Below are 23,204 nucleotides of genomic sequence, written 5' to 3'. Positions count from 1 at the left end.
ATATGCATAAATAAAATAGTAAAATAAGATATGAATGAACAACAAAAATAAAATGCATTACATGTAGGCTATTTGTTATTTAATTATTCAAATGTAAACCGATCTTTTTCATATGGGTGTTTGGAGTTGTACCCCCTAGATCTAGTCTCTAGTAATTCTGCGTGTGCACCAGATTGAAGCATTTTACTTCAAAATGTTCAAACATTTCTTCCCGGTATGCCTGAGAAGGCAGATATGCTTGTTTTTCTCAACAAGAACTGTTTTTAAAAGTTGAACTGTTGTAGCTTCAGGGGTTCTCAGGTTAAAGTTACATAGCAGTGAATATAAACAGACTGATTAATGTGAATATTACTTTAAACTAACCTGTGTAAAAGTTTCTCGAATAAATGTAATTTTTTTGGTGGAAGAAGCATGTATCATTTTTTTACCCTGCCCCTCAAAGAATCGGAATCGAGAACCGTTAAGAACCGGAATCGAAAAGTAGAATCGGAATCGTGGAAATTCAAACGATACCCAACCCTACTCGTAATACAATACATGATCATTATCTTTTAAATAACGTTAACTAAAGGGAACAATCTATTTGACACAGCTGATGCTCTGGCCTTCTTTAAAAACTAACTAATTTAATAACAATCACAGTTGCATTACACACAATGCACTGTTTTTTGAGAACACAAATTCGTAACTAATGTAATTTTTACATTCTGACGAAAAATAAAAATTGTTATGAATACAAATAAAATAAAAGAAGCCTCCCGTGAGTTACTACAAGCTATAAAGTCGATTTTAAAAACGTTTTATAGAATAAAAGCTCACTGCGGGACGTTGTAGAAATGCGTGTGTGCACCACGATAAAAGAGGTGTTAAGGAGTCGTGGTGGAGTCACGCATTCTGGTGAGATCAGGTTGGTCTTTGCATGCAGTTCTTTTTCCCTATCCCCTACAAATCCGCTGTCCTGTGTTATCAAGAGTTAGCAAGTCAGCACATAAACTACAGAAAGTCACTGTTGAATTTCTGTTCCTTTTTTTGGACGACTGTTGGCACCGTGTTGTTTAAGTTTCTGTTATAATGTGTCCAATACAGTTGTCCCACAAATCAATTGCAGCTTCTCAACCAAAAGCAACTATAAAGCAATACAACCCATACTGGTGCAACATGTTACATTTGAATTGCCTAATATGAGTCCACTCAGGGACCAACTGAGCCATGTCCAAAGTAGGAAAAAAAGACATGACATTATTTGACAATCATCGAAAATCAAACATTTTAATAATCACAGCAACATATTTTAGCAGAAAGACAAACTGACATACTATTAATTGTATATCAAATATCACAGACAAGATGTTGATAAAAGCTATAAACTAGCATCCATATTGGACTCTCCGACTTGCTTTATTAAGATGTCGTGTTTACATTGTCTTGTCAATGGCTGTTCATTCAAGAGTGCAGTTCAGTTACTGTGTGTTTACTGCCCCCTACTGTACTATATCTGCTGTTACAACACATGAAGGTAAAATAATGATTTGGGCTCTTATTTGGGTATAATCATAATGGTTTTCCATTTGAATACATGTCGGATTGGAGTGAGAATGTAGACATTGCTTATTTCCAAAAGCCTCGACCCAAAATGGACCTGCATGCTCATTCGTTGTTTTTGACCAGGCTGCACAAAGTGGGCGACCGTGGGCCAAAGTAGGACCACCATAAATCCGGATTGGCCCAGTAGATATTTATAGTAAATATAAATTACTCATGTGCTGCTTTTTTATTTTTTATAATCTGATCACGTCAGTCAGAGTGACAATTTTTTTTTTTGGGATCCTATTTTGCATCTTAATGCGTTTTTCCCCATGGCCAACTATTCCGTAGTTATAAATTATACACAGCACCGTCAATACAAAAAATAAGGCTGGAAAATGCAATTTCCCACTTATGTACATGTACTGAATAATTATTATGACAACTGTACAGTGGGAGAAGCTGTAAACATTATAAGAATTGCTACATCTCTGAAATATATGTAAGACATGGCATTGGCTATAATGGTAATTTTAGTAAACTACATCAAGTCAGAAATTAAAACATTAGATAAGCAATGCATTTTCCAGTAAACTAAAGGAACAAAACTACTACTGCTGTATAATATTACAAACACTTTGTTGATTATTTAGAATTGTCAGTTTAAAAAAAAAAGCTTTAAAACGTATATGGGAAAATTGCTGTGTTGGACCTGATATCAATAAGAAAGTACTGTAGAAATACATATACAAAACCCAGTTAAAATTAATATAAAATAAAACAATAAAATACATTTAAATAAAAAATAAAAATTTGCTCAGAAATGCCAAATGCTCAGAAACATTCATAATAAGAAAATACACAATAATTCCCCTCACATGTTTTCAGTAAACACACCAGCATACACAGATATACTGTACACTGGTCTTCTGTACACAGACCACCCACACATACACAACACACACACACGCACACACACACACACACACACACACACACACACACACACACACACACACACACACACACACACACACACACACACACACACACACACACACACACACACACACACACACACACACACACACACACAGAGACACACACTCATAGGCAGAGGCAGAGTGGAATTTAAGAAATGTGAGTCACACACATTAGTAAGGCTCAAAACATTTAAATACTCCCACAATGCATGTCAACTCCTACTCTGAGAGAAAGCTGTTAAATAATGTAAATTCTACTACAAACCCTTTGTTTTGTATCATGTAAATAAATGAATACATGTCAAACTATCATTTACCAATGACTAATGAAATTCAAAATAAAATGCAATCCTTTAACCGCTTTATAAGATATAAAAGGCTATAGGCTGAATACCCTCCAATAGATGGTGACCTTATGATTTTCTGAAGCTTGTGTGACAAGGTTGCGACCTCTGTGTTTGTTTGTATCTCTCTTGTCCAACAAAATCATCTCATACAAAAGATTTTTCCTGTGGCTTCCCCTCTCCGGCTGCACCTGTACCTGGGTTGTCTTTCAGCACTCCAGCAAAAGTAGGCAGTCTTCCTCTGCTTTGCTGAGAGGACCCCAAATGCAGCAGAAAGCCCCCCACCATGAGCAGCAGGCTGGCCCCCCAGCCCAGGTACAGCGCTGGGCCCAGCTCTCTCTTATAAGGTGCTGCGATATTGGGATCATAGAAGTCCCGGATAGTTGCATGGGCGGTCCAACAGATGGGTATCATGAACGCCAAGCCAGCCACCAGGAAGAGCACCCCTGCTATCCTGCCCACCCGAACCTTGGAGGCCTGGTTACCATCACCCATGCAGTGAGTGCACTTGGCCCCCGCCACCCCGAGCATGAGGGCCAGGAGGCAGAGGAGCAGGGAGAGAACAGTGAGGCTCCGGGCGGCTTGGGCACTCACAGGAAGGGCCAGGGTGGAGTCATAGGTCTTGCACTGGATCTGGCCTGTGGTCTGAGACAGGCAGTTCATCCACAGTCCCTCCCACACCACCTGGGCAATCACCAGCTCTCCCCCCACGAAGGCGGAAACACGCCACAGAGGAGCCGCACACACCAACGCCCCGCCAACCCAACCCAGCACCGCCAACACCAAGCCCAGCAGCTGAAGACCTGTTGAAGCCATGGCTGCTGAAAGACACTTGAATGTGCTCTCAATGTAAGAGAAATGTTCCTTAGAATAACCTCAGTCCAATCACTACGATGCTGCTGAGCACTCAGTAGATGAAAGTCAAGCCTTCACAGAGTTGATTCATTCAGTAAAATGTCCAGTGACTGTGAGAGCCCCTTCTTCTCTTCAGTTTCTTGTTCACTACCTGTTGTTAGATGACAGTTTTCATTACATTAAATTCATGGAAGAACATTTTAAATGAACACATTAGATGAATACTCCACCCCCAAACAGGATCATTTGTATATAATTGTGTATCCAACCTGGAAATTGTAAAGAAAACATTACTCATATATCTCCACAGGGAGTAGGAGCGTTTTAAATTAAGTGTATAGTGACATTTTAAATTAGAAAGCATATGACTGGAGAGAGTTTGTCAACAAATGTTTTGATCACATTGTGTGGCACCCATTGGCTTCAATTCCTCAATCATTTCTGAATAATTTACTGTTCTACGTACATAAGAAGTTTACATCAGAAATTCAAGCTAACAGAGATAAGTAATTGATACATAAATTATAATGTTTGCGTTGAAGCATTCAAGTATTCAAGTGCTTCAAGTCATTATAGATCTGAACTAATGGCATGGCATTTTTTTTTGTAACATTTGTACATCATATAATTACGTAATGTAACAGTAAAGTAATTAAGAATAAAAACATTGAAAGTTTTCCATCTGGACCTGTTCTTCTAATTTTCCCAGTTACAACTAAATACAACTTTAAATCTTACCTTTTAATCAATAATCTCACAATCAGATGTCCAAAGAGAGCAGGTTGATGGTTCTTCGTCGTTTCTGGGTTGTATAGTCGTGTGATGTGAGTAGTTGGTGTCTTTCTTCTGTTATGACTGGCCAGCTTGTCTCTCTGGATTTCATACACAGGGGTGTGGGAGGGCAGCAGTGTGTAATACTGCATACTAAACACACACACACACACACACACACACACACACACACACACACACACACACACACAGCTAGTTATGCAGAATAATACAGCACAAGGACACTTTGTTTCAGACATTGTTGATTGCTACCATGTTGTCATATCTTGGAGTCGGAGGGGCCATATTGAGGCGATGAATGGAGCCGAGGAGGAGATTGGAGACCCGACAAGTGGAACATTGAACAAACCCATTGTACAAAACGAGTGAAGAAAATCTACTCTAATGTCTTTATTAGCTAGCACTTTAGTTGTTGATATCATGCAGGTGGGTAAATGGAGAGTTGCTCTTTAGAGACACTAGATGGCATTAGAGAGACTACAACGATTCCAACTCCAGCCTTAACATCCCGCCCTTCCAGGCGCTTGGGTCCAGAGCAGGGGCGTCGCCTGGGGTAGGCATCCGGGGCTAAAGCCCCGGATGTTTTTTCTTTAGCCCCGGACAAATTCTCCCTCAATAATATAATACATTAACCTACTTTACCTATAGGACGGACGGCAGAATTGTAATTTCCCATGTTCAGTGAATGCAACACAGAGGCAAGACGACGCCACCAGACCAATCAGAGAGTTGCATGGAAATAAACGTGTTTTATTGGCTGACAGGTACGTACCCATCTCTGTGACAATGTTTAAACTGTCAGCCCCGGACGCGGAGATTCTGAAGATGGACATTAGACATTTCTTTAATAAAAAAGACGACAATTCTCAAGTGGTGGCTCACACAACAACCCCAGAGCCACCACCTGAGCCAGGTGAACAAGGTATGTACCTGTCAGTAAACTTACAAGTTATGTCAACATGTAAGCAAAGCATAAATTATAGCTACGTTGACGTTACTTTGAATCGCGCGGGTAAGCTAAACCGTTAGCAAGTAGCTATAGCTAGCCAGATATATTAAATAAACACTTTGTCATACAATCTAAATGTTGTGTTTTTTAGCGTTACTTGGTGATTTCAAAGAAAGCTCTCTGGGAAATGTTGACTTACTGTCTGTGTTCGACATGAAGCTAGAAGCTACCTTACAGTCGTAGTTGATCCTGAGTCCTGTCAGTTAAAGTGTTTCATAGTTAGCTTAGCTAAGCATCAACCTAGCACTGAAATATATATGGATGTTATGTGACAGTATTTCTGAGAAAAAGTCAGCTGAAATGGTGGCATAGTTGCCACTGCTTTACGTGTCGACAGCATGTTTGAACGTATTTGCAGCAGTAAATGTGGCTGTCTGGCCACTGACGTTGCCATAACAACACCTGCATTTAAATGTGCAACCTCTTTTTGTGACAGATTTTGCATGAAAATATAATTCTTCTGATTGATATTTCCTATTGACAGCTAGTTTCTATGTGAACATTATGAGATGGACAGCCAGCTAACAAGCTTTTTATACAAATACTTCAGATCAAAGCCAATCCAGTGGGGCTCCTGAAAGGGGGCAAGGGACACTATGCTCCCAAATATTAAGCCTTGACCCCCATCTTAAAATTGATATGATCAAAAAATGATCTGCATTGTCGGAGGCCTTTTTTCCTCATCATCATGTCAAATTGTACAGCTTTCCTTAGTTTTGAATGCAGAAAGATGACTATATTAGAGTATTAAGTGAAAATGACTATATTAAAGTTTTAAGTAAATATATTAAGTGAATTACTCAAACTGCATTTGTATAGGAATGATTCTGTCCTATTGGCAGATAACTACTCTAACAGTGATATCTACAAGAGATTTCCAATGTACATTTAACTATTTTCAATTGGTTAGTATTACATGTTGTGACAGTGTGGTGACACTCATTTTAATGAAGACACATTTGTGTATCTTGAAATTCATTTATTTGACAGAGCTGGAAACTGATTGACTTACATACTTGTTTGTGTTTACCTACACAGTCATCACAGATGAGCCAAACGGAGTAGAGGATGAAGAAAGGAGAACAGGAGAAAGGGACACACAAGAAGGAGATACAACAGACAAGAACGACCATGGAGACAAAAATGAACAGGAACACCAGAACAGACAAGAGTCAATGGGTAACATGACTGATTTAGGGACTGCAGAAACAGGGCCAAGGCAAGTGAGACACCACTGCTTTCCATCCAGCATGTTTGGCCAGCAAAAGAGATCATTTCAACCGCAAACAGCAAGAGATGAGGGAAGCTGCAAGAGATGAGGGATTATTATTTTCTCCTTCCATCCCTTTTTCTGTTTAATCTGATTACTAACAACTTCTAATAATTTGACATAGTTTATGATTTAATTGGAAAATGAAGTGTTTTTAAATAATAAACTCGTTTCTGATTCTGATTCTTTGATTTCTTTTTGACATCTGGGTGTTGAGAGATGTATCCATATCTCTTAATGTTGCTCTCAAAGTGCACAAGATTGATGCTTTTAACTTCAGTATTTAAAAACAAATCTTCCTGGGGGACCCCAGAGGAGGTGAGTTCCCCCCAAAATAGCACTTTATCTCTGCTTATGTAACTCCGGTGTAGTGTCCCCTCGGCAACAGATCACTCGGAGCTGGTGATTACTTTCCTGCATTTCAATGGACAGCGTATAAAAAGGACACGTGAGCTGCATTGCTTAAGAGATCCTCTCATGCTACCTCTTTTACAAAATAAGTGTCCAGTCAACAACAAAACATCAGTGATCGTATAGTGGTAGTATATTTTTCACAAGCAATGTGAAACATTAAACTTATACAAACTGGTGTACAAAACTCACATACCTGCGTTGATCTCCTGGAGTGTCTCTACTCTTTCTTCTCCACATCTCTTGTCCACCATCAGAGATTGCAAACATTTCAGAAACAGCTAGAGGTAGGGGACAAACAACTTGTTCGCTGGGCATGTCAAAGACCTCCCTGCTTTGATCAAGACTTTAGGGAGCCTTTCAGCCCCTCTAGCAAAGGGACTGGAAAGCAAGCTTTGAACATGCAGTACCATCTACAGTACATGCTGTCATGTTCCAGACACTGCTCTCAACCACTCAGGGCTTCCAGACACTTCTCTCAACACTCAGGGCCTGCACAAATACCTGCAGAAAGAAACACTTGACTTGGTGCAGGCAGTAGATTACAAAACAGCAGTTGAGAACACACTGAACAATTACCAAAGTAACGAGAAAGCACATGAGGTCTATGACAAGACCAAGGCCCTGTGCAATGATCTTGATATTCCTGAAACTGACACAGAGGAAGAAGCATAGAAACATGGAAGACTTTGTAGTCGAGGCATCACGTGGAGCAATGTGAAACATTAAACATAAATAAACTGGTGTACAAAACTCACATAGCTGCATTTCAATGGACAGCATAAAAGGACACGTGAGCTGGGTTCTGTTGCTCAGATTAGCTATTGATGATCACGTTGATAAATCTTATAAAACAAATAGCCAATCACACAAAAAACATGTTGCTGTGACTGTGAGCATTAAACAATTAACATTAAACTAAACAAACACAACAGTACGTTATTGTCCTATAAAATAAAAACATACATTTTGTCCACCGAGATAATACAGGCAGGCACCTTACCCTCAAGAGATCCTCACCTGCTATGAGAATCTCCCACAATCCATTGCCGTAACAAAGCTAATGTAGGCACACGTTTGTGACACCAGATGGCGCAATTGTGTATGTGCGTGTGGGGAGTCTTGCAGTAGAACATTTGACTGTAGCGCCGCCACTGTGGGCTAAGCCCCGAATGTTTCCAGGTCCAGGCAACGCCCCTGGTCCAGAGTGCCTATTATTTGCATTTTGCCTATTGCCGGAAGGGGTTTTGTTGATTAGCTGAGAATTAGAATTCCTGACTGTACATCAAGCTGGCAGCAATGTCTGGTTCAAATTGTATTTGTCTTTGATAGCTGCAATGCAAACTTGTTGAATAGCATGTTTGCTCCCCTATCGCCCTAGTCGCCACAAAAGATTGAACACTGGTCTGATTATATTGTAATTTCACATCTTTGTCTAATTTAAACAATATTTCAGTGTGAAACATGGAGGGACAAAAACATGACTCCTTTAAGAATGCATGCCAAAAGGGGATTGGTCCTTTTGCATGAAGTCTCCAGCCTTCGGACAGTTTAAGTTTCACTTTCCAGGGAAACCATTGAGTCAAAAAGAGGGGTAACACAGCACAAATAAGTACAGGCACACTGTGATCTGGAAGAAACGGTTGAGAAAAGCAAAGACAGATTTTGTGCAATAAGTCAGTTTTGATTTGTGTTTTTCTCAACAACAAGATGGGTTCGAGCTCAAGAGAAGGTTAGTGTCTTTACTTGTGTTTAAGCGTATATGCAGGCTTTTAGATTAGATTAGACTTTATTGTCATTACATAATGCAAGCAGAGTGTAACAAAATTAAGAGGGTCTAACCAGAGTACAAACAGTCAGTTATATACACATCTATAAGCAGTCTGTACAAAATAAATGCACAATACAAGTAAAGATATGGATGTAAAATGCATAAATAAAAATAAATACACTGAGGGGTATACAGTATATACAGCAGTATATGTGCAAAGTGCAACGCGCTTCAGCACAGCACACAACAACACTTGTTGTACTCCTTACTCCAAAGAATTCGAAGCAACTGCCTCTCTTTTATTTGTTCCACAGACTGCGACCTGAGGATCGTCCTGCTGGGGAAGACTGGGTCAGGAAAGAGTGCATCAGGGAACACCATCCTGGGAAAAAGTGTTTTCAACTCAGAGGCTTCTCCATCCTCTGTGACAGAGACCTCTAACAAAGAGTCTGGCTACTTTGATAAAAGAACCGTGACTGTGGTCGACACTCCTGGTATCTTGGACACATCAATGAATGAAAAACAGTTTAACATTGAAATAGAGCGAAGTCTCACACTGACTGACCCCGGACCACATGTGTTCCTGCTGGTGATCAGACTGGATTTACGGTTCACAGAAGAGGAGAAGTCTGCCATCAAGTGGGTCAAAGACAACTTTGGTGAGGAAGCCTCCAAACACACACTGGTGCTTTTCACCAGGGGGGATGAGCTCAAGGGGAAGTCCATTGAGACTTTTTTATACGAGGGACCTAAACTAAAGGAGTTTATCAGTTGTTTTACGGCTGGGTACATTGTGTTTGAAAACACATGCAGAGATAATCGCACTCAGGTGGCTGATCTGTTTGAAAAGATAGACAAGATGGTGCAGTTGAATGGTTACAACCCTTATACCTGGAGCATGTACAAAGAGGCCCAGAGAAAGAAGAATTCAAGGGAATGGTGGAGCAAGTGTGGAAACTGTTTGAACAAGTACGGTACTGATTTGTTAACTGCAGCAACAATCACAGCTGGTGTTGGTGCTGGTGCTGCTGTGGCAGCAGAAGAAGTAGTAGTTGAAACCGTAACACCACTTCTATGGGGCGCAGGTGGAGGGATTTTAAAAGGCCTTGGGTGGTGGATAACACCTAAAAAAGACAACTGAGTCATATCAAGCTATGATCCTTTAAAGTTACAGAGAGGAACTTTTAACCTGTCTTTGTGTAATAGATGATGCCTCTATATGACTATATACATACTGTAGTAAACAAGACCATCAATCCAATTCAAGATTGGTTTTTTTTACGAGGTTATTCTGAATACTTGTCATTGGTGCATACATGTCTGATTTTGGCTGAGGCAGGGGATATCATACAGGTACCAGAACCAGAACCTGCAGTCAGAGCAACACAAAAGGAAAGTTCCTCGTAGTAACTTTAAGCAAACTTGTGAAGTCATTCCATTGATTGCCTTTTTTGAATACATGTAGGAACAATTGCATTGCTTAATGTACATTCATAAATATCAAACACAATCTGCATTGCACGATATATAAACTCTGAATAACCAAACTTATATTGATTCTGTACACTCTTATTCTGAAAATGATTTTGTATTGAAAACACTATTCTTCCTTGTGTATATTGTAGTGGACATTTTTATTATGTCCTTATATGCTTAAACCAAAAGCTTCTCAAAACATTGTAAAACACCTATATCATTTCCTGATATGTGCTGTTTTCTTCTCATACTCTACCGTGGGTTTATCCCCAAGCGCTTCAAGGCCACAGAGCTGATTTGGCTACTAGGTTGAGACTCACACAAAGTCACACAAGAACTTCCCTACTCTGGGAACCGTTATGCTATCTACCGCTCAAGGACAGGTGTCTAATAACAATATGTGACTGTGTGAAGACAGATTTCTGAACTTCCCACTCCTTCTTGTATATAAGCTTTGCTACCATATTGTACTGCGCACACTCACGCAGACTATCCTATACTCTGTGAGACCTGTGACTTTGTATTGTATCTTATGTATTTGAAGCTTCAAATAAATAACCAGAAAGACAACTCTGTCTGTTTCACCATTTATTTGTTTTGATCACTCTGACTTGTACTCTCCACAGTATTGGGTCTCAGATTTCCATAACAATATTGTACTAGTCATAATGAAATAAAACAATGTGGTTTTAACTTTTGAAACTGTTGTTTGATGTATTAAAAAAAAGCGCTATTAGAAATGATTGCCTGTTGTGTAAGCAAGAAATCTCACCACATCATCCAGGGCTCCACACTGCTGTTTGTTTTTCATAAACCAAGTCTGGTTGATTGCATAAGATAAAGACCCACTGTGGATCTTGTGTAAAAAAAAAACACAAATCTCTTATGGGGCAATGCTAACAGAAAAACATGAACTTCAGTCAGTGTACATAACACCACATTTATCACCCATCAGTCTCAAGTTAAAGGTCCACGTGATATTAAGATAAAACTCCTACACAATTACAAGTTATATTAGGATCTACCTGATTTGTTTTACATGAAAGGTCACAAGGTTGTTTGAAACTCCTGTTACTGTGCTAGCACAATTCAACAGCTGCCAAAATGCTTTTATGATTGCTAATAGTTTTATCAAAGTTGATCAATGTAACCAAACCTACATTCAATATTTGTTTTGTAAAGATAACAAAGTGGTGCAGCTTAGCGTGAACAGAACCGCAGCCTTGTTAAAAAAAAGTTGCTACACTTTTTCCAATGAAGGGCACACTATTCACCAAAATCCTGAATCTGATCGTAATAATGACACGTCTCCTTAAGAGGTGGAGGCAAAACTGAGATTAGGGTGTTACAAGCTTTAGCATTTAAGATGTCTAAACTATTTCAACAATGTTTTAATCCCAAACAGATTTCTGAAAGTTTCACTTTCCAGGGAAACCGCGTGGTGGAGAAGACAGAGAGTTTCATTTCACTGGAAAACACTGAGGGAGGGAGAGGGAGGGAGAATGACTAACACACAGCAATGAAGAGTGTGATCTGGAAATAAAGGCTGGACAACACTGGCAGATTTAGGGGATAGAAATCGGTTCTGTGTGGTTTTTCAACCTCTACAACAAGATGGGTTTAAGCTCAAGAGAAGGTAAGTGTCTTTACTTGTGTTTAGGCATATATGCAGGCTTTAGTACTCCTTATTTGAACTAACTTAAAACTCAAGATTCAAAGCAACTGCCTCTCTTTTATTTGTTCCACAGACTGCGACCTGAGGATCGTCCTGCTGGGGAAGACTGGGTCAGGAAAGAGTGCATCAGGGAACACCATCCTGGGACAAAGTGTTTTCAACTCAGAGGCTTCTCCATCCTCTGTGACAGAGACCTCTAACAAAGAGTCTGGCTACTTTGATAAAAGAACCGTGACTGTGGTCGACACTCCTGGTATCTTGGACACATCAATGAATGAAAAACAGTTTAACATTGAAATAGAGCGAAGTCTCACACTGACTGACCCCGGACCACATGTGTTCCTGCTGGTGATCAGACTGGATGTACGGTTCACAGAAGAGGAGAAGTCTGCCATCAAGTGGGTCAAAGACAACTTTGGTGAGGAAGCCTCCAAACACACACTGGTGCTTTTCACCAGGGGGGATGAGCTCAAGGAGAAGTCCATTGAGACTCATTTATACCAACACCCTGAGCTCAAAGAGTGCCTCAGTATCTATACAGCTGGGTACGTTGTGTTTGAAAATACATGCATGGAAAACCACACTCAGGTGGCTGATCTGTTTGAAAAGATAGACAAGATGGTGCAGTTGAATTGTTACCAGCATTATACGTGGAGCATGTACGAAGAGACCCAGAGAAAGAAGAATTCAAAGGAATGGTGGAGCAAGTGGGCAGTTACTATGGACAATTTGAGTAATAACATGATTTTGGCAGCAGTATTCACCACTGCTGTTAATTCCCCTGTAGCTGGTGCTCCTTTAGCAGCAGCTGCAGGGATTTCTAAAGCCATTGGGTGGTGGATGAAACCTAAAACAACGGATGTAAAGCCATGATCCTTCAAGCTAACTTGTAAGGTCATTGTTGTGAAAAACTAAAAACATATATGTTGTAAGCATCAGTAACCACTTTAGGCAGTAAGGCATTCATTGTGTATTATAGGTGTCAAACCTATACATAACATCATGTATTATCATTTATTAATTCAACAGCTCCATCTTTTTTTTCACATGATAAAATGTAAAGTTGACAGATGTAAAACATTCATATCAATAAACATGACTTAAAGAAAAATAATGTCACTCTTTCTTATGTCTATTTTGAAATGTTAGATGTTTGGTGTTTTCTGTCTTGAACATTTTTTATTTGATGATGATGCTGTATTGGTTAAAAATGGTGTCATCACAAATGAAAAAAAGGGTCCCACAATTTTTATTTTGTGTGTTTTGGTAATGATATAATGGATGAAATGAGTAGTACAGAATTGTATACAATTTAACCTCAGTACAATCTCTGATTTTGAGTCTTTCAAAAACATGGCCAAATCCTCTCTTTGAATTGGCCAAAGGAATAGGAAGGAAACACAGAGGAAATGTATTTGTCTTAGATATCAAGAGCATGTCATAAGTTCAAATAGTTTACAGTGGATGGAAATGATTACCCTAAAAACAATTTCTTTAAAGAAATACAAAAAAAGATCTAACTTGTCAGAACCTGTAAAACATATCTATATAAAGATACACTGTACTTCTTTTATGTTCCTCATACTTTGGAAATGACACAACACCCTAATTTGATTGCAAACTGGTTAAACAGTCTAAATTCATCATGTTGTTGGTATGTTATTGTCAGAGGTGGCTCTGTTAAGAATGCTTCCTCAGTTAAATGTGATCGGTCAGCGGACGTTGACCATTGTCTCTCATTTCCTTTAGGGAAGTGAGCTCATAATGTTACTAATAATAAAACAATGGAAACGGCACATCCATAAACATTTTATTATCCCATAAGTTATGAAATCATGCCCAATGTACTTTCAAACGTTATGAGATCTATAGAGAACATGTCAACACATTCAAACTTATTATGTTGTTCAAGTATAACTCGGGACATGGGTCTCATATCTAAGCTCCAAACGATAAATGAGAGGAAAGAAAACAAAAAGAAGAAAACACGTATTGCATGTCATACCGTTTGTTCACTGCCAGCATTTAATTCACATACTTCAGTTATAGCAATGTTGTGTCCAAACTTAATAATCCTCGAAGAAGAATGCAGGATAATACGAAAACACCATTCACAGATTAATTTAAACAATCATGAGTGCAGTATACTTCTACTGTATGTCACCTTGTCTTAGTCACTAACCTCTATACCGGAACATTTGCTTTCGCTTTGCATCTTATGCCCTTCCAGACACAAAAAGCAGCTAAACCACATAACACTCCCAGCAGGAGCACAGGAGCACCTAGAGCCAAAGCCACCGTGGTGTCGGCCCCCACTGCTATGATAGCCCCCGCTAACACCAGCACAACAGCAGCAGCCGAGGCCACGCGTATATTCTTCCTTTTAACCTTCTTCTCCTTTTCTCTCTGTTTCTCTTTCTCCTCCCTCTCTGCATCCCATATTTTCCTCTCCTCATCCTTCTTCTCTTCCTCCTCTTGTATCTTCCGCTCCTCCTCCTCCCTCAGCTTCCTCTGGGCTTTCTCATACAGCTCATTGGTGTAGTGTTTCCCCCCATTTTCCTGGATCATTTCCTTGACCATGGTAATCAAATCTTTGACCTGTACTTGGTCCTGCGGGTCTTTGTTGTTAAAGGCATGGTACCGGCGTCCAAACATAATAGAGAGTCTGCGCAGCTCCTTGCACTCCTTCAGAGCATTGTCAGCTTTGGCCTGATCTTTGCATGTAAACATCATGATAGTGTACATGGAGGCATCATCCCCAAAGTTGTCCTGGATCCACTTCACAGCGTTTCTTTCCTCCTCGGTGAATCTTACTCCGAGCCTGATCACGAGTAGGAAGGCGTGAGGGCCGGGCACGGACATTGTGACGCATTCCTCTATTCTGGTTTTCAATTCTTCCTCTGTGATGCCTGTATCAAACAGACCTGGAGTGTCAATCACCTGGACCACAGTCCCGTCCACCTCCCCGCTCTGTGTCTCGCAGTGTTTGGTCACAGATACAGGGCTCGGGTCTTCTTTGAAGGCAGCTCTCCCAAGGATGGTGTTTCCTGTCGCACTCTTGCCAGATCCAGTCTTGCCCACCAGGACAATCCGCAACCCTCCAGAAATGTCCCCAGCTGGAACAGCAGAATTTAGGTTTAGCCAATTGCTAATGTTTAGTTAATGTGTTTTCCATTAATCAGCATGAGTGTGTTGGTTATTAAGCACAATTTGGGTTGCAATGGTTGTGAAAGACCTCTTTGAAGGAGGTGTATACCCCTCCATATAGTACAGACTTCACCCCTAGGACCACAAAGTAGATTTCTTAGTATTGTGGAGACACGTGAGGCCACGCATAACCTCTAGCTAATTGATATTTGGTGGCATCAATTCACAAAGAACTCAAGCATATGGGCCAGCAAACGTGGTGTAAAACCATGTGATAAAGCTGAAGTAGTTTTACGATTGGGTCAAAACATTATTTCCAATCCACAGAAGTACTTACTTCTGTTAAAAACTATGAAATAAATGAGAAGCTAGAGAATAAAAAGCTCTAAACTGGACACAATGTTAACAAGATTTTTTAACCCCACTTTTCCGTATGTGGCCAACTGTGATACTGCGGCTTAAATGAATCTCCTGGGGCACTAAAATCATTGCTAAAGAGACGACTGCAAACACGTTTACATTCACCTCAGACAGAAAAGGGACGTTGATTGTTACGCATTCTATTCAGATTTTTTAAAGCATGAATCACATTAATGATGTCATCCAAATAACAAGTCTATTGGCCAAATGGGACTACCTTTTTGTTGCAAAACACTAAATGTAGACCTATAGTAACTTGGTGCAGCTTTAATCCGTCAGGAAGCATTCAAGCACTAAACACAAAAAAGCTCATAAATAATTTGTACAATGTACAACATTGTATCTTTTATTGTAGTGGCCTAATCCTTTATAGCTTAGTAACATTGATAACACCTCTCGTTTAACAACTTCAAAAAGTTAATAAGTGACTTTAAAGAAATTAGTCTGCAGTTATAGATGTGCGAGAGACAATCTTTCCTGTTAAGCCATCAAAATCAAGCAGCCAAAGGTAGACCCTGTAATACCAGAGAAGAATAAACACCAGACAAAGGGATTTTTCACAACCTGGAAATCCTAAAATAAATGATTTGGTCAAAACAAACAAAACAATCAGGTTAAGCCTGTATAAAGTGTTTCTTGTTAGAAGGTGGTATAGACATATAGTTAGAGATTTCATGAGACAATGAATGAGCATACCGTCAAAGCTGTTCAGACCACACCCATCAGCCCGAGGAAGAGTGTTCTGCTTCTTTTCTCGCAGTGGTATTGCTGTAATGGAAATTATTCCATTGAGACAAAAACAAATTCCACTATTAGTCACTAACATCATTATCAAGGTCTAGGTTTTTACGATTTCCCTCTTTCCAGAGCCACAGTGTCACAGTAAGTGTTACATCTCACAGGGATAAAAGATAACGGTTGTTTATTTTTAACATAAGTCAGATAGGTTGTCTTACCTTCAGCCATTACTTCAATATCACTTTTTCCAGTTCCCAGGTGGCCAAATGTGTTGTTCCAGGCCTGAGTTGTGAACTTAGACAAGCTCCGTGGTTTGACTTCAGACATTGATTTTCTGGGAAACTTCTGGAAGCCTGGCCTTTGCAAAGGGGGCTTCCTATTTCCTTCTATTGTCTTCAGTTTACATCTGAAAAGTGCATCCCCAAAGAGGCTGTCCACAGCTCCGTGAATACACTGAGCAGTTTGTGTACGGGTACTCAGATCCTTTCCTGAAGTACAAATACCATAGCCTAAAAATACACCATTACAGGTAAAGTACTAGTTTAAAAATGATATTTAACTAAAAGTGCAGTATTATAATTGGCGAAATGTATTTAAGGAGGATCTTAATTATGCAGCAAAGCAGCTTTCGTGGTATTCTATTTTTATAAAATGTTATATTATTATGTTTTTATCAATATTGAAAACATATCAGAGCATTTAAATGTTTTTAAAGCTATTAAAAAAGAACTACTTTATATTGAGCATTGTTTTGGCAGATACATGTAGTGCAGCATGATATTCCCCTCTGAGATTTAGTAGGGTAAGTAAACAGAAACGCACATTTAATGTACAAGTATCCCACTACTGGACTCTGACCTGAGTTTCAACAGTCACATTAAAACAGTTACTAAATCAGCCTACTATCACCTAAAATATATCTAGGATTAAAAGACTAATGTCACAGCAGGATTTAGAAAAACTTGTCCATGCTTTTATCTTCAGTTCAAACCGGAGAGACGTGATGTAAGAATTACATATTTATTGTTTACACGTCATATGAATGAAATGATTGCCCTGATAATACAACAGGAGAATGTAATGGTGTTTGGCGATTAGGCCCCGGTTTGCAGGATAATCATTCAGGAGGGAAAGCACCGCTCCGATGAAATCCCTGGGGTCTAGACACTGGTGGTGGTGCTGAGTAGGTGAGACCGGTCTGAAGAAGGAAGGTTTAGCTTTGTCCTGGAGGAGACTGGAGGCGAGAGGGGTGGAGGCGGGTTGCGGTCATCTGCAAATGACAACTGACAGGGAGGAAGAGCAGGCATTAAAGGAATTTAGCATGTGCAGCTATTGGCTGCTGAGGGGTGACGCCCTCATATTTAATGAGGGGGGAAGGGAGCCATCGAGTGACGTGTAAGTGACTCGTGTTAGGTCTTCCTTATTGAACTTGCGCTAAGCTTCATTAGACTCGACTACTGCAATGGTGTCTTCACAGGTCTCACTAAAAAATCTATTAGGAAGCTGCAGCTGATTCAGAACGCCGCTGCTCGAGTCCTCACAAGAAAGTGGATCACATCACTCCTGTTCTGAAGTCTTTACACTGGCTTCCTGTGTGTCAAAGAATAGATTACAAAATACTGCTGCTGGTTTATAAAGCATTGAATGGTTTAGGCCCAAAATACATTTCTGACCTGCTAAATTATGAACCATCCAGATCTCTCAGGTCTTCAGGGACTGGTCAGCTTTCTGTCCACAGAGTCAGAACTAAACATAGTTTGTAACACGTTAGTCCCAACACTGGTAAACACACCTGATCACCTGAGAGCTGCCGTTTCATTCAGACTGTTTAAAAAAAAAACCAGTCTGATTTTAACAACTCAATGTGTGATTGTTATAGCAGTAATATTAGACACTAATACAGTAAACTATTAACACTGTACATATTATTGTTTGCCCGTGGGATTAGGATGATCGGTACTGATCCTCCGGTCGGATGTGATATAAAAACAAAGCGATTATTTTTGTTGTTGTAAACTCACGTGGATTAAACTACATGTATTAGTGCATTCATTTCAATTCGCGAACATATGATACATTAAATGATCGTGAGGATGATGATTGAAAATCGTTTGTTTGAGCCGGGCTGCATTTCCTGATCTAAAAACATAGCGATGGTTTTGTACTTACGCCAACGTGAATTAAACAACATTATTTTGTTAAATAAAAACATGGTGATGTTTTGTAAATGATTACATGTCTCTTATTTAGCACAGAATATGATCCTATCCGTGACATATGGATCTTAACAAATATCCGATCAGATACCTGTGTGCTTCTCAAAGTGTGGTCCGCGGACCACTGGTGGTCCGTGATCGCCCTCTAGTGGTCCGTGAGTATATTGGTAACATTTCACATTTGAAATAAATAAATACATTTAAGTTGTCCGCACTGGAATATCTCCGCAATGGAGCGAGCCTAAGTTTCACTTTCGATTGCATGATATAGCCCAGCGAAACACCTTCGTCACACATGTTGCCACCTGTTTGTACCAGTTTCAGGCGATTTGTAATCTGTTCTAGAAAAACCATGTGTTTTTTTATATTTGTGGAGTTAGGTGGTCCGCGAGTGTTTTTTTATTGGTTAAGTGGTCCTTGGTATGAAAAAGTTTGAGAAACACTGCTGTAGATCTATCAGCTGTTTATTTCACATGAGTTCCAGTGTGGCAGCTTTTCACGGCTCCCCCTGGTGGATCCATGATCCATTGCAGCTGGTTTCATTAAAATTACATTTATTTATCAAGGGGGCGTATCAAGTCCTGCGGGGGGGGTTTTCCTTTTCAGCAGGGGCCCACCCTGTGCAGATCACGGACCCGCACGGGTAGGCGTCTGAAATGAAGCGCTACATCTGTAGTTTAATTGGCAAACCATAGCCTCAATCCACTGATCAGGCCAAACAAGAAAAGCCAGAACGGGTGGCAGGTGCTTGCTTGCGCATTTGTGTTCCATTTCTCTGTCATCTGACTGCGTGACAAGCCGCCTGTCTCCTTCAGTCTTTTCTACTTGGCATGATTTTTCCCCAGCTGCTGTGAACAAGCCACTGATTGTACTGTTGATGGACAGAACTCTTCAAACCATAGGTGTAAACAAACTCATATTCCCTCCTGTAAGTCCAACAAGATGTGATGAAAGCCGTAGTGGCTGTTCTGAATCATTAGCTTTATCTGACATGAAATCTTAAAGCAGCTGCACTATTATATAGTCCAATGTGTCTCAGTGGGCTACTTCAACATCACTTAACAACCCAGTCCAATGGCACACCAAAAATAAAATATCAGTGAAAGAGACGATTAGACAAACATGTAGGTTATTTTACATTTACAAAAGCTGAATACACAGCTGTTGATCTTCCTATTGATCAAAACTCTACTCACTGACCAACGTAGATGGCATCTACAAAATCCAAAGCAACACATTTTGTTTGTAGAACAGGGTGCTTTCAATTGTGAGCGGCCTTGGCAGAACAACACATTTTCCAGCGAAGGTAGTAGAAAAACAGAATCACGTTTCAGAGGCAAAGCTGTTATCTTCTCTGGGCACAGTGTAGACCCATGTATGTGTGTGTGTGTGGTGATAATGGCATCCTCTTACCTGCAATGTGAATTTTCTCACGCGACAGCAGCAACCGTTATAATCAAGCAGCAATTTAGCTTAACCACACCGCTTTAAATTAAACAATTTATTTGAACATATTTATTCCATAAAAGGTGTTGTCACTTTAAAAAAATGCATCTATCTGGTGAGTTTTAAGAAAGGATGATAAAGCACACAAATTAATGTTTGAAGTACTTGTATTGAAGCCGATGATAAGTGAGCACTTCAACCAACACAGTCAGCGAGACTGTGTTGCTTCAGCAGATGTGAAGTACAAATCTTCCCTTAAATCGCATATTCAAACATTTCATTAATGCACTAAATATCCCCTTTACTGGAGAGTCTAATACTTTTCTGCAAACGGTTCTATTTACTCGAAAGACTTGGTTTCATTTGTCATCCCTACATCTCTCGCCTCTGCATCATGACGCAAGCGTTGTTCTGCTGCTTTCAGTCATAATGACTCACATGTTCACATCACATTGCTTTATAATGGCACCCAGCTAGAGCTATGTGAATGAAGAAACTACTCTCAAGTTTTTTTTTAGTGTTAACCCTTTTATCACTGTTTTTAGGGGTCTGGGGCCAAACTCTGTAACTCTTTTCAAACGTAGGTTGGGATAAGGTCTGTAAAGCAGTGGCAATGGAAATGCATATACTGTACCTGCAGGCAACTTTCACTAAATGCTTCACACACAGCAGAAACAAGTTGACACCAGAAAAGGTGTTATAAGTGCCCTTTTAATAAACACTATAAGCCAAACGACATTCATTACAAGAAAATGAATTTTTAAACTTTTATTTCTATTCATAATAATAATAATATATAATATTTTTATAGCGCCTTTCAGGAAACGCTTGTATTCATGAACATAAACATAAAATGTTCTGTTTGCTGGAAAACTTTCATCATTGTAATGTCATTCGGTCGTTTTGTGTTTATTGTGTTGTCATGTTTTATGTGGACCCGAGGAAAATAAGCTGATGAGCTGCATGGGGATCCTGATAAATAAAGGGACTAAATCCCTGTATGACTTGAGAGCAGTGGAAATCCTATTTTCAGGATGTGTGGGAATCCAGAGGAGAACTTCTGGCAATCGTGACTCTAGGTTAACACACACACACACACACACACACACACACACACACACACACACACACACACACACACACACACACACACACACACACACACACACACACACACACACACACACACACACACACACACACACACACACACACACACACACAATATCACGATAGATTCATAGTTAGTCATTGTATATGTATGCTTCTTGTATTAATAGGCCAGCCATTGTGCTATTAAAACATATTTTATTTTGAAAACATCATCTTAATGTGATTATAGATAGGAATAATGGCTTATATTTAAATAATATCAGTGCTTAATTCGTTGTTTTATCCGCTCTGTTACAATTCTTGTCTCTCACTGAATCGGACATTTCTCCAGTGCTTTCCCCGGCTTGGTTGCAGTAAGTGGCCCAAGGACTTGTCTGAGATCCGTGGTAAAACTGGGCCGACGGACCAGAGGATGCAGGGCGCCGAAGGCATCATCTCGCCCCGGAGTCTTGCTGACCTTCCCGGGCACACGGCCTGTCCGAATGGCCTGGTACGAACGCATGGACAGTTTGCGGTGCTGAGATGGCCCAGTTTCAGTAGGAAGCCCGCCTCGCTTTGCCAAAGTCTCAAACACTTTCTCCAGATTCGTGCTTTCTTTTGCAGACGTTTCAAAATATGCACATTCATCGCCGAGGGATTTGAGCACTTCTTCCCTAGATATTTCTCTCTCTGATTCCAGGAGATCCACTTTGTTGGCGCAGACCACCAGAGGAATCTGCGGCTGTGCGCAATGCTCTGGCACAGAGGATTTGGTGAGCTTTAATTTAGCGGCCAGAATCTCCTTTCGTAGGGCACACACCTCTTCGAAAGAGCTCCGGTCATCGAGACTGAATACCAGGAGAAAAATGTCCCCTGCATTAAAGACAAGAAATTAGTTGGATAATATGGATGTGAGAGATAGAATCAGAATCAGAATCAGAAACAGGTTTATTACCAGGTAGGGTAACACTTATGATGAATTTGGTTATGGTGCACACATAAGATAACACACAAATAGAAACTATTTGAAGAAAACTATAATAACATTAACACATATTAAAAAATATATAGTAAAACAAATAGCAGTATTGAATATGGTTGTAATCCTCGAAATATAATTGAATAAAATATTTGCAGCAATAAAAAGCAAGATTGTACACTGTGTGCATTAATGTCATGCATATGGGTCTATGATGTGGCTGAATTACGCATGCACAAACAAACTGCAACGATTCGCCTGTTATGGTTTTGGAAAATATATAAACTGAAAACAAATCTAAACTTGTGTCAGGCCAGAGACTATAACACGCACCAGTAAGGATAGATAGCCGCCGCTTGGCTGGAAAATCCCTTTCCCTGGACGCGTCCAGAACGTCAATTTGATAGCTCTCTCCACGAATGCGAAACATTTTCCTGAGGAAATCCTCGGAGGTGGGATTGTACTCCTCCATGAATCCTTCTCGAAGGTATCTTCTAACGATGGACGTCTTGCCGACCCTTGGCGCACCAAGAACCACGATGCGCTTACAGTTCTGAGGCTTGGTCGGTGCTTGCTCTTGGCCAATCTTGCGCTGCCGGCTTTTACCGTGCAGAACCAGAGCTGCCAACTGATCCAGGGGGGATCTCTTGCAGGGGTGGCTGCTGTTGGCAGTGGACAGTTGCCTAACAGGTGGCCCTGAACGCGTCTTCTTCTCCTGTTTCCACTGAGACGTGGCCACTTTAAGTATCCCCAAACCTGCTTTGATTCCCGATGAACTCAGGTGCTGTGAAGCGTTTTTGTAAGCCAGAAAGACTTTGGAGGTGCCGGTGCCCTTCTCGTCCATATTACCATGAAATTGGGGAGCATCTATGGAGCAGCTGATCTGGTTTGCCACAGGCAGAGAGGTGGTCTGTGGCACGGTAGAGATGCTGCCTCTTTCCATCATTTTAATATAGCCTAGGTCCAGCCCGTGGCTCAACAATGTGGACAGATTGTGAGAGCTGACGTTATCGGCTTGTTCAAGCTTGTCTCTGTGCAAAGGCTGATGCCCGTTGT

General features: G+C 40.3%; 4 protein-coding genes across 4 annotated transcripts; 1 reads left to right on the top strand and 3 right to left on the bottom strand.

Moving 5' to 3' along the window:
* Positions 1–1,282: 1,282 nt before the first annotated feature.
* LOC117454833 (claudin-9-like) lies at positions 1,283–4,543 on the bottom strand. The gene is made up of 2 exons (XM_034094040.2): positions 4,445–4,543; positions 1,283–3,857 (listed from the first exon to the last, which is right to left on the bottom strand). The coding sequence occupies exon 2, from the start codon at positions 3,665–3,667 to the stop codon at positions 2,999–3,001; it is 669 nt and encodes a 222-aa protein (XP_033949931.1). The 5' UTR covers positions 3,668–3,857; positions 4,445–4,543; the 3' UTR covers positions 1,283–2,998.
* Positions 4,544–8,755: 4,212 nt separating this feature from the next.
* Positions 8,756–13,227, top strand: LOC117452393 (GTPase IMAP family member 8-like). The gene is made up of 3 exons (XM_034091004.2): positions 8,756–8,920; positions 9,274–10,098; positions 12,184–13,227. Exons 1-3 carry the CDS (start codon positions 8,899–8,901, stop codon positions 12,981–12,983), a joined length of 1,647 nt encoding a protein of 548 aa, XP_033946895.1. The 5' UTR covers positions 8,756–8,898; the 3' UTR covers positions 12,984–13,227.
* Positions 13,228–13,343: 116 nt separating this feature from the next.
* On the bottom strand, positions 13,344–16,768 carry LOC117462801 (GTPase IMAP family member 4-like). Its single transcript, XM_034105164.1, has 3 exons — positions 16,634–16,768; positions 16,374–16,445; positions 13,344–15,226 (listed from the first exon to the last, which is right to left on the bottom strand). The coding sequence occupies exons 1-3, from the start codon at positions 16,740–16,742 to the stop codon at positions 14,295–14,297; spliced, it is 1,113 nt and encodes a 370-aa protein (XP_033961055.1). The 5' UTR covers positions 16,743–16,768; the 3' UTR covers positions 13,344–14,294.
* A 4,550-nt stretch (positions 16,769–21,318) lies between these two features.
* Positions 21,319–23,166, bottom strand: rasd2b (RASD family member 2b). Its single transcript, XM_034105048.2, has 2 exons — positions 22,482–23,166; positions 21,319–22,042 (listed from the first exon to the last, which is right to left on the bottom strand). The coding sequence occupies exons 1-2, from the start codon at positions 23,092–23,094 to the stop codon at positions 21,498–21,500; spliced, it is 1,158 nt and encodes a 385-aa protein (XP_033960939.1). The 5' UTR covers positions 23,095–23,166; the 3' UTR covers positions 21,319–21,497.
* Positions 23,167–23,204: the final 38 nt, after the last annotated feature.

The sequence above is a fragment of the Pseudochaenichthys georgianus genome, chromosome 1 (assembly GCF_902827115.2).
Source record: "Pseudochaenichthys georgianus chromosome 1, fPseGeo1.2, whole genome shotgun sequence".
NCBI classification, from domain to species: domain Eukaryota; kingdom Metazoa; phylum Chordata; class Actinopteri; order Perciformes; family Channichthyidae; genus Pseudochaenichthys; species Pseudochaenichthys georgianus.
Note: the sequence above shows the minus strand (reverse complement) of the source record. Positions and strands in the feature narration are given on the sequence as shown.

Bases quoted from the DNA above. Each gene is read 5' to 3' on its own strand.
- LOC117454833 (XM_034094040.2), bottom strand. From the start codon at position 3,667: ATGGCTTCAACAGGTCTTCAGCTGCTGGGCTTGGTGTTGGCGGTGCTG.
- rasd2b (XM_034105048.2), bottom strand. From the start codon at position 23,094: ATGATGGAAAGAGGCAGCATCTCTACCGTGCCACAGACCACCTCTCTG. The intron at 22,043-22,481 runs GTGCGTGTTATA...TCTTTAATGCAG, and splicing joins GCGGCTATCTATCCTTACTG to GGGACATTTTTCTCCTGGTA.
- LOC117452393 (XM_034091004.2), top strand. From the start codon at position 8,899: ATGGGTTCGAGCTCAAGAGAAG. The intron at 8,921-9,273 runs GTTAGTGTCTTT...TTTGTTCCACAG, and splicing joins GGGTTCGAGCTCAAGAGAAG to ACTGCGACCTGAGGATCGTC. The intron at 10,099-12,183 runs GAGTCATATCAA...TTTGTTCCACAG, and splicing joins AACACCTAAAAAAGACAACT to ACTGCGACCTGAGGATCGTC.
- LOC117462801 (XM_034105164.1), bottom strand. From the start codon at position 16,742: ATGTCTGAAGTCAAACCACGGAGCTTGTCTAAGTTCACAACTCAGGCC. The intron at 16,446-16,633 runs GTAAGACAACCT...TTTCCATTACAG, and splicing joins TATTGAAGTAATGGCTGAAG to CAATACCACTGCGAGAAAAG. The intron at 15,227-16,373 runs GTATGCTCATTC...CTGCTGTTCCAG, and splicing joins TGGTCTGAACAGCTTTGACG to CTGGGGACATTTCTGGAGGG.